Below are 18409 nucleotides of genomic sequence, written 5' to 3' on the forward strand. Positions count from 1 at the left end.
CATTTATTGCGAAGTTAAATTCGTGCATTGAAATGTATCTTTTTTCAAGTTATCATTGCTTGTTTGTGTATTTACTAATATCCTTTGGCAGAGATTCTCTCCTGCCTCAGCTTGCAACTCCCTTCCAATCCATCAGCCACACCATTGTGCTGTAAGGATTGCTGTTGTGATAAAGAAAATGTCTCAGTCCTTGCTTGGTGAGTAGAGATGAGGGAACGGTTGGGATTACTGAGAAACATTCCCAATGCAGCAGGGAAGCCAGAGTGACTGAACCAAGCCATGAGCAAGAGCCTAGGAGAAACTACAGGCGGCAATAATACCTGGAGGCCCCTCTTATCCAAGTGACAGACTCAGAGTGCAGAGACGATTGTGAAAAGTCATGTTAACATCTTCAAGGGTTCGACAGAAATCAAGCAAATGAAATTCAGGGATTTATCACTTTAAAAAAAATAGCAAATATAGGCAGAAAATAGAGAAAATTCACCTCTCTATGTTTGGAAAAAAAAACGTCAAGGGGAGTCATGCTGTTGTTTATATACTATGTCATCTTAGTATTTGTCCTTCTTGGCTTTTACTAAAGCATTCTAGTCAGGCAGAGAATTTCTCCCTTATATAGCAATAAAGAAGGACAAGACAAAACGATGCAGACAGAATTAAGTCTGGATTGCTGAGAAAGCCAATGGCCGCACAAAGAAATCATCATCAAAGGGAGACAGAAAGAAAGGTACGATGCGGCCGGCTGAAGTTCTCAAAGCTCCAGTCTGAGTGTGTCATTAAAACCAAAGTTAAATTAAGCCTTGATTGATAATCATAAAAGAGACAAGAGAACATTACCATATTTTATGTAGGCACTTCTGTTTTTATCTCAATCTGAATGACTGAACTTCATGGACTCCAAGACATACATTGTGTGTGTGTGTGTGTGTGTGTGTGTGTGTGTGTGTGTGTGTTTTACATTTTACTGTCTGTGAAATTGGGGTTTGCATGATAATTGATGGCATTTGAGTTTGGAAACTTTCCCTTTTTAGTGATATTTAAGTAATATTTCATCTTTAATTGATGGTGTTGTAGAGTAAATGCAATAGTGTACATACTGTTAAACCCCACCATAACACAGAAAATAAGATGAAAAATATACAGTGTTGAGGTTACTACCAGGGTGAGCCTATGCAGCTGGATAGATGGGAGTTCCAGGTATCTGACTAATCGATCCATATCCTCCCTGATCTCAGCTGCAGTTTGATGCTATATGGAGGTTGTAAGCTGTGGCTTAAATATCGAGGGGGACAATTCTGAGTCTTGTGGCAGGCTGGGATTGCCAGGACAGAGCCAATAACTCCAGAAATCTCCTAGTTGGTTGATGCCCCACATAGCTGTCATGGAGACTGGGTCAAGGGAATCAGAGAACATGGAGATCAACTACCAGCCTTTCTCCTTATAACTCTTGATATAATCTTCCCATCCTTCAGCACCTCCTAAACTCCACAACTAGCCTCCTCCTCAAGAAAGGAGGCTAAATTATATCATATCCTAAATTACACAATTGCAGGAATTTACAAGATTTGCTTTTTATCTTCAGTGATCATAGGTTAGAAAATATGTACCCAGCAGCTTTAAAATAAAACCATTTAACTGAGTAAGAAGGTTTCCATGTTAAACTACTGAGATTTCAAGTTCTTGTGCCCATGGGAAGATTTTTTTGAGATTACAAGTGTCATTCACCTTGAGCCTGCTCTCTAAATTGCCAGTAAAGCACATGAAATAAGTAAGAGTACATTTGGTGGATTGGCTAACAAATTCAATAGCAAGTGTTGTAATGCATCATAACAGCTCTTTTTAAGACCACATATGTAAAGACTCTTCTTCAGTTCAAGGTTAAAAGAACTATTTGCAGAACCTGGCAGTATTGTTAGATACGCCTGATTTTTTTCCAAAGTCCTATTAAAGAAAATAATTGGACAATTAAATGCCAAGCATCATGATATACCCAAAGGAAATTGTGAACTATATAGATGATTTTTCTATGTTCATGGAATACGGTCAAAAATAATATGAATCTACATCCTTTTACTACTAAGTTTTGAAATAATTCTTTAAATGTATTATTTTCCTTAAATTATTTTTTTATCTATGGTTCATTGGGACAATACTTCAATTCCATATCTCTGAAACATAAATTTTCTAATGTTCAGTATTGTAAAATTAAATTGCAGTCAATATGGCTCCATAGCTAATAGAAATGGTGTATTTCTGGGCCTTGTCAGATTTTTCTTATACTTAATAAGAAGGATGTTGACTGGTAACTGATCAAAGAGTTTGTGAGCTGGGTGCACTATTCCAAACAGAGACAACTGAAGGTAAAGGGGCCATGTGGTTAAGTTGCATCTTGTCTTTCTCACTGCTAAGAATGTCTCAAAGCATTTACTTGACAATAGGGTTGTTGATAGCTAATGGTAGCCAAATGCTTTTATAAAGTCAACAAAATAGTCTATTGAGTATTCTTTATAAATGGTGACTGTAGGGATAACTTCTTTCCAGATTTTATGCAGCTTGTTTGTTATTACTTCCATAGCCATCTATGTGTTCTTTGACATCAAATATTTACCATATCAATGTGACCCATTTGGATTTCTAAAGTAAAGAGCCAATATAGCTTTCTCCTCATATGCAGATAAGTAGGCAAATAAGAATGTTATAAGTAATAGTAGAAATAATTCAATGTGTTAGGTTGATGACTAGGCTAAGGAAGATATATGAATTTTTACATTGGGTCAAATGTCTGATGATCTTTATGAAGTGAATACAAGTCACTCGTCACTCATAGGCTTCTTATATATGAAAATAGGATCAGAGCTTTTTCCAAATTCCTTAGAATTTTACATTTTTTGGTTGAGTAGAGTAAAACCTTTTGTCTTTAAATCCATAACAATTGACAATTGACTCTAACACAACTCTTCAAATAAAGATCATTAAATAAAAATAGTTGGCTGCATGCATTGGTACAGTTAGTTTTGACACCCATGCACATTGTTTTTTATATCAATGGAAGAGACGTAGACTTACCCAGTAATTGGATCTCACTCAATAACAGTAATTATAAAACAAGATACAGTTGATTCTTGTTATTAACAGCAATTAATTCTATAAAGCCACCATGAACACTGAATTAGGAATACCAACTCATTGCTCCTAGAGGAAATATAGCATTAGGTTCCTACAAGCCTGTGGTCACAATATTTTCACCAACTAATTAATATATAACTTTGTTTTAGTTGTGTTTCTGTCTAAAGATAACTCATTTAATATATATTTTTGATTCATCAACAATGAACTCAAAGCCAACAGCACTATAAGTCATGCCTGAACAAAGCTTATCTCCATTTTTTTTTTCATATTGTCTCCATTAGGCACATCACAGATTTCTTGCACTTAGAAGCATTTGACCTCACTTCAGCTCTACATTTGGGGACCATTTTAAACAGTGAAATCACCAATGAAAAGCACAAGCATGTAAAAAGTGTGGCGCTAAATAAAATAAGAAAAGGACACTTGTTTACAGAGTAAGAGTTAACACAAGAAAACAAAGAATCCCTTGTTCAACTTTATCTGGGACTATGCATACTTAGTGACTCAATTTTTTTTTCAAGTTTATTACTTGAATTCCAGCATCATTAATATACAGTGTCATAGAAGTTTCAGGTGTACAGTATAGTGATTCAATAATTGTATACATTACTCAGTGCTCATCATGATAAGTGTACTCTTCAATCTCCAGCTGACTCAAACTTTTAACTGCTCTGCACAAGTGACCATGAAAGTACCGTGAGTATTAATTCTGGGTTACAAATAAATTTTAGCAAGTAGGTAAATTTGCAAGTATGGAGCCCATGTATAATGATAATCAACTTTATAATTTTAAAATTATTTATTTATTAGAGAGAGAGAAAGAGAGATTGAGGAGCAACGCAGGGGGAGAGGTAGAAACAGCATCTTAATCTTAATTGATTGAGCCACCCAGGTGCCCCACTACTGTAACTTTTTTCAAATGATAATATCATGAGTGTGTCTTTCAGTAAACAAAAGGAAATTTTATAAGTGGCATTAGTACTACTATTCATAAGGATTCTAAAAATTCCTTACACAAAAGAATTTGTAACATCACTCCTGAAATCAATTAGAATATGGAAGGTTAACAATTATTGACGTTCAGCACTATGGAGCCATAGAATATGCAAGAAAATTCCTGCTTCCCAATTCTTTGTGAAGTCCAATAAGTCACCAGTTTGTGGTATTAGGATGCTTATTCTGTCAAAGATAATTGTTTTGAAGGATACTAGAACATATTGAGCATAAGGAATACTTTTCATACCCAGATGTGTACCAGCACTTTCTAAATCCAAAATTAATTGCCATTATTTGCCAGAATACATAGGTTAATAATTCATTTTCTTTCTCTTTAAAAACATCAACTATGTAATTCATCAGTTCTCAATAGTGGCTCAATCTTTTCCTTGGTATCTAGCAATAGTCCATGTTTTCTTTTACTTTTTTTTCTTTTTTCCTCCATCCAAGTCCCTCTCTTCTTCTCAGCTCTTGGCTTACATGATTACGTGATCTTCAAGAGAAAAATGGCTAGAATTTGAACACAATCTAATGTTTCAGTGATAAATAATGCTTGGAATGCAGATGATGATTTGGAAAGTGATCTTTAAAAAACCTTAATAAAATGTGGGTCAAAGTGAAAAGAAATTTCTGCTGGTTTTATAATATATTTTATTAAACAAGTAAAAAATTCAGCTGGAAAAAATGACATTAGTAGTAGATTTCCTCTCAAATAAATTTTGTATCATTAAAAATAATTCCCATTTGGAAAATAAATAGACATGACATGAAACTGGAAACCAAGAACTTAGGCATTTGAGTCATAAGAAACACATAGCAAAGCTGGCTTTCAGATTAAAAAGCCCTGAGTTGTGTTGATGATATTATGAGAGTTATAGTAACAGCTTAATACTGGAATGATTATAGTTTTCCAGGAACTGTGCTCAGTGCTTTACCCTCACCACCGCATTTAATCCTTTCAATCACTAAATATTCACTTTTCACCATTCTCATTCTACTGATGAGGAAACTGAAAAACTTGCCCAAGTTTGTCACTTAGCTCAAAAGCTGTGGATTTGTGATTGAAATGCTAGAGTTTGCCTCCTAACCACTAAAGTAGAGTGTCTGGTAAAATATGAAGAACAGCAAACAATACTAAGCACATCACAGATGTTGACATGATTCCTTAAAATTCAGAAAGAATTATTATTCTCAATAGGTGCATTAGAGAAGGATGCAAGATTTGTTATAAGACACCCAAGCTCCATTTGCTCCTCTAAATAGTATTCTCTCTGTGCCACTCGGTACCCTGGATAAGTAACAACATGGAGCTTTTCAACTCTGGGGTAATTTTCTGGTTTGGAAATGCATATAAATCAGTTTCTCAGTTACCTACCCTGAGAAACACACAATCAATCAAACAGTTAATGGTTAGTAACAAGACAAGTGTGCCTTGACATTTTTGTGGCTGCTACTTTTGTTATTTTTATTATTTTTATTTTGTCCTTGGTTTTCTTTCACTGTGGTATATAGGTTTGGAGCTAGTTCCAGCTAGTGATTTTACTCTTGCTATATTAAATTATATTCTATCCAACTTTAATTTTTTTATTTTTAAAGATTTTATTTATTTGACAGAGAGAGAGAGAGAGAGAGAGAGGAGAGAGAAGAGCGCACAAGCAGGGGGAACGGGAAAGGGAGAAGCAGGCTCCGTGCTGAGCAGGGAGCCCAATGAGGGACTCAATCTCAGGACCCCAGGATCATGACCCGAGCCAAAGGCAGATGCTTAACTGACTGAGCTACCCAGGCGCCCCTCTACCCAACTTCTATTTATTTATTTGTTTGTTTATTTGTTTATTTATTTATTTATATTTTATTTCAATTCAATTTTATCCAACTTTTAATTGCCTACTTTACAGACAGAGAAGATCTTTGCCATTTTAGGTTCCAAAGGGATGGGAAAATCTGTCTGTATGCTTACGTCATGTCCAGTATGTCCAGTTTTGTGCCTCTCACATAGAGTACACTCAGTAAGTGCTCACTGACAGACTGGATACTTTGTGTTTAAACTGCTTCTTTTTCAATACTACCTTAAAACACACATATACACACACACCCACAACCTATTTCAAACAGAATTCTTCTCTTAAAAAGATCATTTCTGTAAAAAGTAGTCATATACTGAGAAAGTAAGAAAGTAAATAGGAGACACAAGGAGATAGAGGGTCTTCACTGTGTATATACATTTCTAATACATATTCAGGGCAAAGGTCATCCCTTATACCTCATTATGTCCTGGGGACACAGCATAAAGACTCAATTATGGAAGGAACAAATCTTTTATGACAAGAGTACTGGTGATTATGGTAGTGGAGAAACAAGTGAAATTCAGAATTATAGTGCCAACTCTGTGAGCACTCAGTTTCTTTCAGAAAAATAAAAACAAAAGCAAACAAAAATGAGGACATATCTCTCAAAGAAAATGTTTACCCGAATGGGAATATAGGATTAACTTTTTGTCATTGAGCATGGCTATCTATTCAGAAATCTAAAAAAGGCATCTTTGTCTCAATCATAAATGGATTTAGTCACAGGGAATAATTACTCCTAATACCTTGAGGATAGTGAGGAGGAGGCTGGATGTTTGGAATCAGGTTTATCAACTTTGCCTGCACTTGGCTCTGGACTTCATAACAGTATGAGAAATCCCATTCTCCTACATGACCTTTGCAGGCTTTCATTCACTTCCTGGCACTGAAGAGAATTTTTATTAATAGTAGCTGTGAATGGACGAGAGTTATACAACTTTCTAGCACAGGGGAAGTTTTCATCTATCACTGAAAACAAGTTGATTTCAGGTCTCAAAATAGACAACATATTATCTGAGTTACAGGTCATAACAGATCACTTAGCTTAAGTTGGCTGTGATAAAACTGATAACCTTACAGTTCAGCTTACTAATAGTGGATTTTGTGGGTGCCTTAACGAGAACTAATTTAAGGAAATTAAAGTAGATTCTCAGTTTATTCCACCTCTTAAAGGTTTTCAAAGGAACATGTCCAGGCAGAGCCACAGCATTCCCTATGGCAAGGAACAAGATTTACATCTGGTCTGTGTGAATGGTACCCCCTGGTGTTATGAAGTGCGCGTACTGTGTATCCTCCCTGTCCTCAAAGGCTTGTATCTTGGGCAAATAGAAATGCACTCAAATAAAATGTCTTCAAGATATAATATATCATCATGTCTCATCTAAAACTTGTTCCTTACTTGGGAATAGGTAAGAAATTTCAAACCTTAGTATTCCTAGAATGCATCTCCAAAAAGCTTACTTGATTTTTCTGTCCAATATAACATAGTAAACTATTCCTGGGAACCTGAGTGCTGATTATTCACAATATTGTTTTAGCTCCATTAGTTCATCTCCAGATCTAGACTGTGAAGACAATCTCATTAAATATTTTGTTTCCATGGTAAGGAAAAATGTCTTCAGAACATCACATAGAGAGAACATATTTGTTATTGCTCATCACTTCAAAATTGACTCTAGCAGGGAACCGTAAACCAGATAAAAGCAAGAAACACCATTTTAATGCTTTTAGTTTTTATAATAAAACCTTGGCATTTCTTCACTAGACATTTGAATACTTTGTTGGGCTACTTCTTGTTCAATTGCCTTGTCTCTTGTTTGTGTCCATAGCCAAAATACTATTTCTTGGAAATACAATTCCTGATGCAGTTGTTATCAATGACATTTACTGACTCAATTACTATAGAGCTTGGGAAGATCTTATGAAAGTTAGACTAGAGTTTTGAAGACAGTGAGAAATAGTTTGTTGATGACATTTGCACTATTTAAGGATAATGTCCCAGTCTGAAAACTTGGTGAAATATCACCATCTTCTGTGATTTGACACTCAGCATTTACTTATATTTGAAAATTCTGAAGGAAATCCAGGAACTAGTCACAACAAATGTCAACATACAGTAATTTCAAAGTTTGAGCGACTCTAATCATTGTAGTAGAAACATTCATCCTTTTATTTGAGCCACTCATCTTTACAACATAGTTGAATGTTTTTGATCAGCTGTGCAAATTATGTGGGTACCAAACAAATTTGGTGTTTTTTCATTGGTCATTGGGAAAGCATTGTTTGGAAATACAGGAAGAAGCAACAGTTCTTCTTCATGTTCCTGATATTATATGTGTGTTTGTGGGTGTAATTACATATATTATTGAAAATATATTTGTTAATTTTCTTGTTTATTTTTAATATTTTTAAGTAGAGTTGACACATAATGTTATATTAGTTTCAGGTATACAATAGTGATTTGACAAGTTTGTAAGTTATGTCATGCTCACCACACACATAGCTCCCATCTGTCACCATACAACGCTATTGTAATACCATTGACTAGATTCTTTATGCCATGTCTTTTCTTCACACGACTCTTGATACATTTTTTTTTAGACTTTATTTATTTATTCATGAGAGACACACAGAGAGAGGCAGAGACATAGGCAGAGGGAGAAGCAGGCTCCCCTGCAAAGAGCGTGATACAGGACTTGATTCCAGGACCCCGGGATCATGACCCAAGCCAAAGGCAGACACTCAACCACTGAGCCACCCAGGTGCCTGACTCCTGATATATTTTTGATTCTGGATTCCAGATTCCATTCCTGATTTCAGACCAGTCATTTGAGAGAGCACAAACAAGATCAATTTGGGAAACATTTTGCCTGCTGTAAAGAAAATGGCCTCAGCTATAATGGGATATCTAGTCAATGCATTTCTTGAAAGTCATAGTGATGATAAAGTGAGACCATTTCTGAGCTAGAGGTGACATTAAAAACATTTCATCACAGGGCAGCCCCTGTGGCTCAGCAGTTTGGCGCCACCTTCGGCCCAGGGCGTGATCCTGGAGACCCAGGATGGAGTCCCACATTAGGCTCCCTGCATGGAGCCTGCTTCTCCCTCTGCCTGTGTCTCTGCCTCTCTCTGTCTCTGTGTCTCTCATGAATGAATAAATAAAATCTTAAAAAAAAAACCCAAACATTTGATCACCATTCTGGCATAAACTTTGGCCAATCAGAATTTAAATGTTGGAGTAGATCCTGGGAAACTCCTTGTTGTACCAGCCAGCACCCCATTCTTATAAGATCGTAAGAGGTACTGCAGGAGGCATCAGATTTGGAAGGGTTGCACTGATGGACTAATGCCAGCAGTCCATTATGTTTTACATATATGTAAAACAAATATGTTTTACTATTTTAACAAGCAGAGTGGCTTTTCTGGTATATGGAAGCTGAATATGAGCCCCATGCTTGGCTCAAGCATCTTAGGACAGTGGTTCTCAAATTGTAGTCTGAAACCTAAGGGTTCCCGAGAGACTTTTAGGAGATCCATAGGTCCTCCCCTTTCCAGTGACATGTCTATATGGAGTTATATTTTCTTCATATGATTATACCAAACAGAATATTGCAACAGGTTGTATACTGATGCAGATCTGGCCATCTTTTATTAAGCCAGACATTAAAGTGATTTGCAAAAAAAGTAAAAGAATACCATTCTCAAAAAAAAGTCTCTGAAAGATATAATATTTTCTATATAAATATGATATTTTTGTTAACATAGGATGGGCTTATTGTTTTTTGATCAACTAATAAACAATATTTTTAAGAGTATAAAGGGAGATACTGAGATACTGAGACCAAAGAGTATGTGAAATGCTACACTAAGAAATAAAATGATAAGAACTGTAGAGAACTGGGTAAAAGAGGCCTAATAGCTCCAATCCCTGATCCTTCTGCTTAGCTTTGTTGTCACTTGAGAGATTAGTTAATAATTTTTAAATATCCCTGTGTATTTCACTTATGCACATACATGTCCAGTAGCATATATTTGTATTGCAAAACCTTGCTAATTTACACTAATTTATGTGTATAAAGTTTTCAGTACTAGATCTCTTTTGTAAAGAAGTACATTTCACTAATGCTAAAAGAGCTGTTATCAAAATGCCACTCAGAAGAAAATAGCTTTACATAATAAATTAAAACTTTAATTAGCTTATCAACTGTCACGCTTTAGGTGCTTCTAAGATACCTAAACATTTCAGGAGAAATCCTTTCCAAACTTGTTTTTTTTTTTTTTTTTTTTTTTAATTTTTTAAACTTTTATTTATTTATGATAGGCACACAGTGAGAGAGAGAGAGAGGCAGAGGCACAGGCAGAGGGAGAAGCAGGCTCCATGCACCGGGAGCCCGACGTGGGATTCGATCCCGGGTCTCCAGGACCGCGCCCTGGGCCAAAGGCAGGCGCCAAACCGCTGCGCCACCCAGGGATCCCACTTGTTTTTTTTTTTTACCTGACTTTCAAGAGAGCGACAAAGAAAGCATGAGCCTCATTCTGTGCTATTATCCCAAATGCTGAAGCATCAGAATCAAAATTATCATCTTGTATTTTATCAAAGGCAACGGTGATCGAAAGGTTAACTATTATTTTATATAACCAAAAACCCCAAAAAGCAAAACAAAAACCAACAAGCAAACAAGCAAGCAAAAACATCCAAAATGATGTTGTAAAGTTGAGAACTTCTTATAAAGTCCTTACAAAGCTTCTTATAAAGCCCTTCTTATAATGGGCTACAAAGAAAATAAAAAACAAGACCACCCATTAGAAATGGACTTCAAGGGAAGATCATATCTCAGTCTTAACATGGGATGAAGGAAGGGCACAAAGAAAATCTCTCCCAAGGATCTGACCCAATAGGCCTTGTTTTGGTTAGTTTAAATTCATTCAGTCATTGTGGTCAAAGACCTAAGACAGAGAATGTAGGTAGTGCCCCCAGGTGACTAATAGGAGCAAATGCAAATTGTCTTGTAATAATGCCACTGATTATAAGAGGAAAACCAATTTCAGAAGTGTTAAAATGTGGAAAAACAACAACAAAAACATGTCTTAGAGACAACAAAATACAATTATTAGCATTTCCTGGTATATAAAAATTAATTAAATATTGCTTACATAGGAATAATCTGCATTATGCCATACTTTATCAGCCATGCTAATATAATGTGCTCTAGCAAGTGCACTACAAGAGGAAATAGAAGCAAAAATATACATTATCATGGGCAAAGTTACCCAACATTCAGAGTGTCTACACCTAAGACCACAATCAAGGTATAAAAATCTACATGCTTATCTCTCAAAACCAAGATATCTGACAAACATATTTGTAATGCATGCCACTTCTTTTCCTAATTTCTTTCCTCTGAATGTGTCTACACACTTGGAATTCCTTTTTTATGGGTCACAGATAAATGTATGAAGGTCCCTTGATTTTCACAGTTTAGCAGGAAATGTTTAACTCTTAAAAAACAATTTTTGAAAAATAGAGATTAGGAATATATGTTTAAAACCTACATGTAAATTAGAAGATATTTTGGGTGCTAACTCTCCACAATGCTTCTATGGCAATAGTACACATGCTCTTTATCATGATCTCAACCCAAAGCCCTAGATTGGTATGCAGTAGCAAATTAGTAGCTCTAAGTCTACTTTTCTTTTATGTTTATTGGTTTGGTTCCTAAGAAATGTAGATTCAAGGGTGGTGTCTTGCTGAAGGTGGCATCTATTTTGTGGCTGTGATAAAATAGGTTCTTATGTGGACAAAAACTGAGGTTTCAGTTGTCACTGCCAAGTCACCTAATTGACCATCGAGGCTGCTTGGTGATGGTCTATGATCCAGAAATGTCTCCCAGCAAGCATTTGACACAAGAGAACTTTAAAAGATCAAATGAGTCTTTCTAGACTACAGATGTCCTGCATGGGATGGATGTCATAATGAGTGCTTTGAGAAACCAGCTGTCTTCTGGGAGCTAACTGCTGATCACTAACCCCTACCCCTACCAATGACCCCCCTACCAAGGGTCATTGCCTTTCCTCTTCCTTTTTTGAACATAGCACAGATTGCCTTTTCTAAAGTTGAAATATTCAAACCTTTCTCTTCATTAGTTTCAAATATCTAGTAGTGATTCTCTTTTTCATGTCATAAAATAATGAGTTATAGATTATACAATACTTGAACATAACTATACACTTTAAGAGGGGTCTTGAGACCTGCATGGAAATACTCAAAACAGACAACGGTGTTGGAAATTTAAAAAATGGCTAAGGGTTTTGCTGAGGAATTCCCTATCCTCTTTTGTTTCCTTACAACTGTTGTCTCAGTACTGAAAGCATAAAATGCTGCATCAAGTGGGATGCCTCTTAAATGAGAAATGGATGAAGTAGGTGCTTTGAATAGAAATATGAAATAAAACTCTTCTGTTGAAATTATAGCCTTGGTACAAAATAGCATTTATTCAAGTCATTCAAACAACTCCATTCCATCCACAAAGAATAAAAATACCTCTTAGAAGCCTAGATACCTTTTCCTTGTCTTCTTACAACACAAATGACCCAAAGGAATTCATTTCCAAGTGTCACTGGATGCATAAACTTGCTTTTCTACTGTTTTGTGTTAAGAGGGTAAATGGATAATTAACTGTTCAGTGCTTTTCTTTTTGTTGTGAAAAATGGAACCCTCTGTATGAACTTTTCTTTCTCTTTTTTGCCCAACAGAAAATGCCATATTTTATATTAATATATAAAATACATATCAATACATTTATGAACAAACGGGAAAATGCATAAATACACATATATGTGCAAGTAGAGCATCTCAATGGTAGAATAAAGTAAATCTAAATTTGTGTTGTTTTCCAAACACAAACATTCAACTCTCACCATTGATTTCACTGAAAATATTTTTTTAATCTATGATACAATTATGGATTAATTCTTTGTGGATAAGTCTTTCAGTGAGTGTATATTGGGTAAAGGTTTGGTTAAAGACAGAGGACTTATTGTCGTACAGAACTGAGGTCAATTTTGAAATCCTACAGTCCTCTTCAAATAGTTTTATCTTGAATGCGTTAATACAGGCCTACTCATTTGCCCTCTTTGAAGCCATGTGGTTTTCTACAGGACCCTATTTCATCAGGGTCCCAAATGTCTGTCTTGCCTCCATTCCAAGGGATGTCTGCTGCTATATTTCTGAGCAAAAGTCAGTCAGAACTCACCTCTCCTTCCCTGGGCCAAGGCCTTCCATTCTGGGTGTATTTGCTTTGATTCTGTCGCTTCTTTTGTCCTCCATCAGCGAATTTGCACAGTAAAGGCTCACTAGGGGCTGGGAAGATAAGAAACCAATTCTATATTAGCAAATCCCCCTTAAAAACAAGTGATTATTTGAGTCACAGTAGTGCTTTGTAATGCCTATCTTTTGAAGTTGTCTTGCTTCTGGAGAGATATTTGGCCCCCTTTTAGTCTCAATTATGTTGGCTGCTATTCTAACTGGGCTTCAAAAAAGTACTGGCAGACCATAAAAGAATGCAAAAAAATATTGTTGAAAAAATAATCAGCTGAAGCAGAATGTGAACTTGCCTGAGAAGTAAAGAGGGGATGTTGAGTCCTTCCAGTTATATTAATGCTAAAAACCAAACAGGTTGAAAACGGAGTCACCTATGCTAAGCTCCCTGTCCCCAAACCAAAACCTAACTTAATTACAAGCTTGGTTCTTCCAGAAATGGAATTTTAAACCAGCCAATCAGGAGTCACCCGATCAGCACTAGAGAGGTAATTTACCTGATATACCACTGCCACCCCCTTAAGAAAAGTGACCTTGCCACAACCAATCAACTATTTGCCACTATGACTTTCTTATTCCCCCTCCCTTCTGCTATAGAAGCCTCCCATTTGCAAACATCCTCAGATCTCTTTTCTACCTGAGGAGTTGCTGCCTGATTCGTGATTTCTTGAATAAAGCCAATAAGATCTTTAAAATGTACTCAGTTGAATTTTGCCTTTTCACATTAAAAACATATTCATAACCAGTATTTGTATGTAGGTAAATATTTCCCCCTCAAAGTAACTATGTTTTCACAGTAGAAACTGTAAGATTCTATTTTTGGAGAGAGATCCTTAAAAGCTGCCTTCTAAAAAGGGAGTTATTTTGCTAATTACAACCAAATCAGGTTTTTTTTTTTCTCATTAATCTCTACAATTTCAAAAAGGCTAGAAGTTGATTGTCCATTGAACCCCTTTCACTCCAATTTCCCAGTGAAATCTAGTCAGTATCCCAGGGAGGACAATTATTTAAGTATCAAATGAGCCCACATGATAAAATACAGTCAAAAGATATGGCTCTAACAAATGAATCCTGGACTATGGTAGTGAGGGGTGGGAGAGGAATGTGGTGGTCCTAGGTGATTTAAGGAAACTTATTTGATAGTCTTAAAACATTACAGGGAGAAACTTATTCTTTCAAATTTGATGACCCCTCCACAACCCTACTTGCCTATAAAAATTGCTTGTTGTTACTACAAATATTTAAAAATGAATTAATAAAAAGAATGCTACACTGGCCTTAAAAAACTTAGTGCATTAACATGGCTTGAAGGATTTTTTTGCTAGTTTATTACAAATATTAATGTATAAGTTTATAATCTGAAAACTAAAATGAACCCCTTTCCTTCCCAACTCCCTGGGAAAATGTTTTCTTCTAAAGAAGAAAACATTAATTGTATTAATGGTTGAAGGGGAGCAGACTATACTCCTGAGGAATATGCTTCTTTGGCATAAGGATTAATTTAGGCTGATTATTTTTGAGAAACAGTACATAAAAAAAAAAAAGCTCTGAAAACTAACTGGAAGTTCTCCTTTTGTAAGAGACATTGACATTAATAAGGGAAATCTCCATTTGTAACAGGTACCTCTTTCTTTGAATCTGGAAGAAAAGAATATTTTAAATCTTGGGACGCCTGAGTGGCTCAGTGGTTGACCACCTGCCTTTGGCTCAGGTCATGATCCTGGGGTCCTGGGATCGAGTTCTGCATTGGGCTTTCTTCGGGGAGCCTGCTTCTCCCTCTGCCTATGTCTCTGCCTCTCTCTGTGTGTCTCTCATGATAAATAAATAACATCTTAAAAAAAAAAACTTTAAATCTTAAGAAATTCTTATCAGTGGAGAAGCAAGGACTTACATTTATGTAACAGCTTTACCCTTGTTTACTGTGCTTTTCCTGGTAACCTTCCATAACTGGTCTCCCTGTCTCTTCCCCAACATCTTCCTTTGTCTTTATCTGACGATGGTATTTAAGATGGTATTTGGGCCATTTCAGGGAGTTACTAGGTTTTCGTGGATATCTCCATACAGGAGGCATACAGGTTATTAAACCTGTTTGGTTTTTCTCTTGTTCATATGTCTTTATTGGGGTGGGGTCTCATCCAAGAACCTAGACAGGTAGAAGGAAAATTATTTTTCCTCCCCTGCATGATCCTAATTCTTTATCCCTCCTTGATCCTTGCCTTTTGCCATGTGGTATTGCTGAGCCTTCTGAATCTTGGTCTGACCCCATGTGTATGGCTCTAGTCGATGAAATGTTAGCAGATGAGACACAAGCAGAAGACTGAAATGTTTTGAATTTTGCTTCTTTTGCTACTGTGCATAGATACATGAATACACTCAGCCTGGCCTGCTGAAGGATGAGATACAAGTGTAAATGAGTAATCCCTACCATCAGAGCCAAGGCCAAAGTAGATCATCCAATGATAACCACCTGGACCTGCGAGTAAGCTCATCTAAAATCAGCAGGAATACACAGATAACAAGCAGTTGATCACAGACCAAATGAGGTAAGTAAAGACCATTCCACAAATATGTAAGCTAAATAAATATTGGTTCAGGTCACTAAAATTTTGCATTATACAACACTATATCTTGATAGATAACTGATATCATTTCCTCCCCATCTCCACTCCAGCTAGGTTGCTTGCATTTACTAATCTGGATAAAGAAAACAAAAAGATTATGGAATTCATGAGACTTTCCTTTGTCTCCAAAATCAATAGTGAAAAAAGAAATGAGTGGGTATCTACAAATACATATTTGAAAATCATTTTGTCTTTTAGTGGCTGTAGTATTTACTCCATCCTTTTAGTGTACTCTTTATTAGCAGCAGAATTCCATTAATCAATATTGAAGGAAATACTGACTTAAACAGACAGAAGTTCACAACTGACCAGGGAAAATGAAAAGTAGAATGTCTTGCCTGCCTATGGAGGCAGCATGAAGGAATATGTAACTCATCCTGGCATACAATTCAACCAATATCATTCCTCACCAAGCACAAGTGCTTCCCAACTGTCTGTTTTTGGGAGCCTCTAATTTCAGTGACTTAGGTGAAGCCACAGAAATCACACAAAGAAAGGCTGAATCATGAAGTGTCTGCAGACAGTTGCTGCCATCACATTGAAGTAGTCTAAATTCTTTCTCCAGATGAAGAAATGAAAGGGTAAATGCAATCAAAGATTCTAAGACTGTATATTAAAGAAAATTTCCTTTGAGACTCCTAAAAGCATCTATAAATATGTACCTCTAGTGAGGAATGTTTATACATATGTATCATATATATCATTTTACATCTACAATCATTCCTTACTATACGATACTTTCTCTCTTGCTATTTTAAAAATTCAAGGTATATTCACCCAGTCAAATGGGATGGTCATGCTGATATGTGGGTTTATAACCAGTAATAGGACAAATTTCTCACCAAAGGCAAATAAATAGGCAAATACTATATTTGGCAAAGGCAAATAAATCTAGAGATATCTTAAATTTCCTGCTATAAAAAAATGTGGATTCTACCTTTTATGTTTCTTGGGATAATAACTTTCATGAGTCATACTTTCAACTGTCTGAAGCAGGATTCTCTTTATTGTCTCCTAAAACGGATTCTTTTAGAGTACATAATATACTGATTCTAATAGTCTAGAATATGATAATGTCTTCTCTTGAGGTTGTTCATGTTTCTGTAGGCTTTAACACTTAGTTTGGGTACATTTCAGTGTTAGGGGTGGCAGTCTGCTTCCTAGCTCCTTGACTTTCTAGTTACAAGAGACCAGATACCTTTTAAATTTTTTTAATATTTCTGTGACTCATTTTCCTCATGTATGAGATGAGAATAATAATGTTATGTACTTCAGTCAGCTGTTGTGAAGAATAAATAAATTAATGTAAGAAAATGGTTTTAAACAACTATATGGTACCTAAACAATTATTAAAACCACGTTAGCTACAACTGTCACTATTGCTTAGCATCTTTATTAGCCACTGGCCATGTAACAGCTATGAAACCTACTTACTTGGCAGAGTCAGAGTTCAGAGTGTTTAATCAACTGGGCTTATTGTTCCTCAGCTCTGTCCCACTTTAACTCTACGGTGGTTTGGCTAAAGAACTTGCCACTGACTCTCCTCCAAGAACAGTAAAAAGATTTCCTCATTGAGAGGATCTATGTTTCCAAAATGGTTCTTGCTGACTGTAGCTTGCCACTGGACCAACCAGCCACTACAGCCCAGGTTTCCCTGAGACATTACCAAGTTTCGGCTTCCATTATCCACTGAGTATAATCCAAATCATGTTCTATTATGTGTGTTAACATTTAACTTACACTGAATGCTCCCTGTTCCTTTTTCTGTGTTTTTTTTAATTTAAATTCAATTAGCCAACATATAGTACATTATTAGTTTCAGATGTAGTGTTCAATAATTCATGAGTTGTATATAATACCCAGTGCTCATCAAATCCCATGCCCTCCTTAATGCCCATCACCCTGTTACCCAATCCTCCCATCCACTTCCTCTCCAGCAACCCTCAGTTTGTTTCCTATAGTTAAGAGTCTCTCATGGTTTGCTTCCCTCTCTGATGACTTCCTATTCAATTTTCCTTCCCTTCCCCTATGATCCTCCACTCTACTGCATTTTTTAAAAATTATTCGTACTACAGTTTTTTGTTATTCAATTGCTAGAGCTCTATTGGCAGTTTAAATCCATCAAATCTGTATTTCACTACTAGGATAAATACAGTACTGTTTACACGTTATAGGCAAGCAAAATCTGCTGCCTAAAATATGTCTCTTTGGCATGTATACACAAACACACATGCATATGCACATATATACATATTTAAAGACCTTCCTGGTGAGCCCTTGGAAGCTATAGAATTAGGAGGACAGCACTGGCAGGAAAAGAAAAGGCTCCGAACGAATTATTACCTTTAGGATTTCTTCTACCTACTGGTGTAGAGAAATTTTATAGAAGCATCCTTGAAACAAATACTACCAAATAGCAATTTGCCAAAGATCAATTATACATAGACTATGAGATTCTAGGTTGTAAACTTACCTTGAAAATTTTCCATTACTGAAAAAAGAAC

The 18409-nt window shown here is 36.1% G+C and overlaps 1 protein-coding gene across 19 annotated transcripts in view; it reads right to left on the bottom strand.

Moving 5' to 3' along the window:
• RBMS3 (RNA binding motif single stranded interacting protein 3) overlaps positions 1–18409 on the bottom strand; it is a 1328331-nt gene that overhangs the window by 126159 nt on the left and 1183763 nt on the right. For all 19 annotated transcript variants that reach the window (XM_038570636.1, XM_038570630.1, XM_038570628.1 and 16 more), the window contains one exon: positions 13220–13326. In XM_038570636.1, the coding sequence (XP_038426564.1) occupies positions 13220–13326 (107 nt within the window). The remainder of the gene's footprint in view (positions 1–13219; positions 13327–18409) is intronic.

The sequence above is a fragment of the Canis lupus genome, chromosome 23, assembly GCF_011100685.1.
Source record: "Canis lupus familiaris isolate Mischka breed German Shepherd chromosome 23, alternate assembly UU_Cfam_GSD_1.0, whole genome shotgun sequence".
Taxonomy (NCBI): Eukaryota; Metazoa; Chordata; class Mammalia; order Carnivora; family Canidae; genus Canis; species Canis lupus.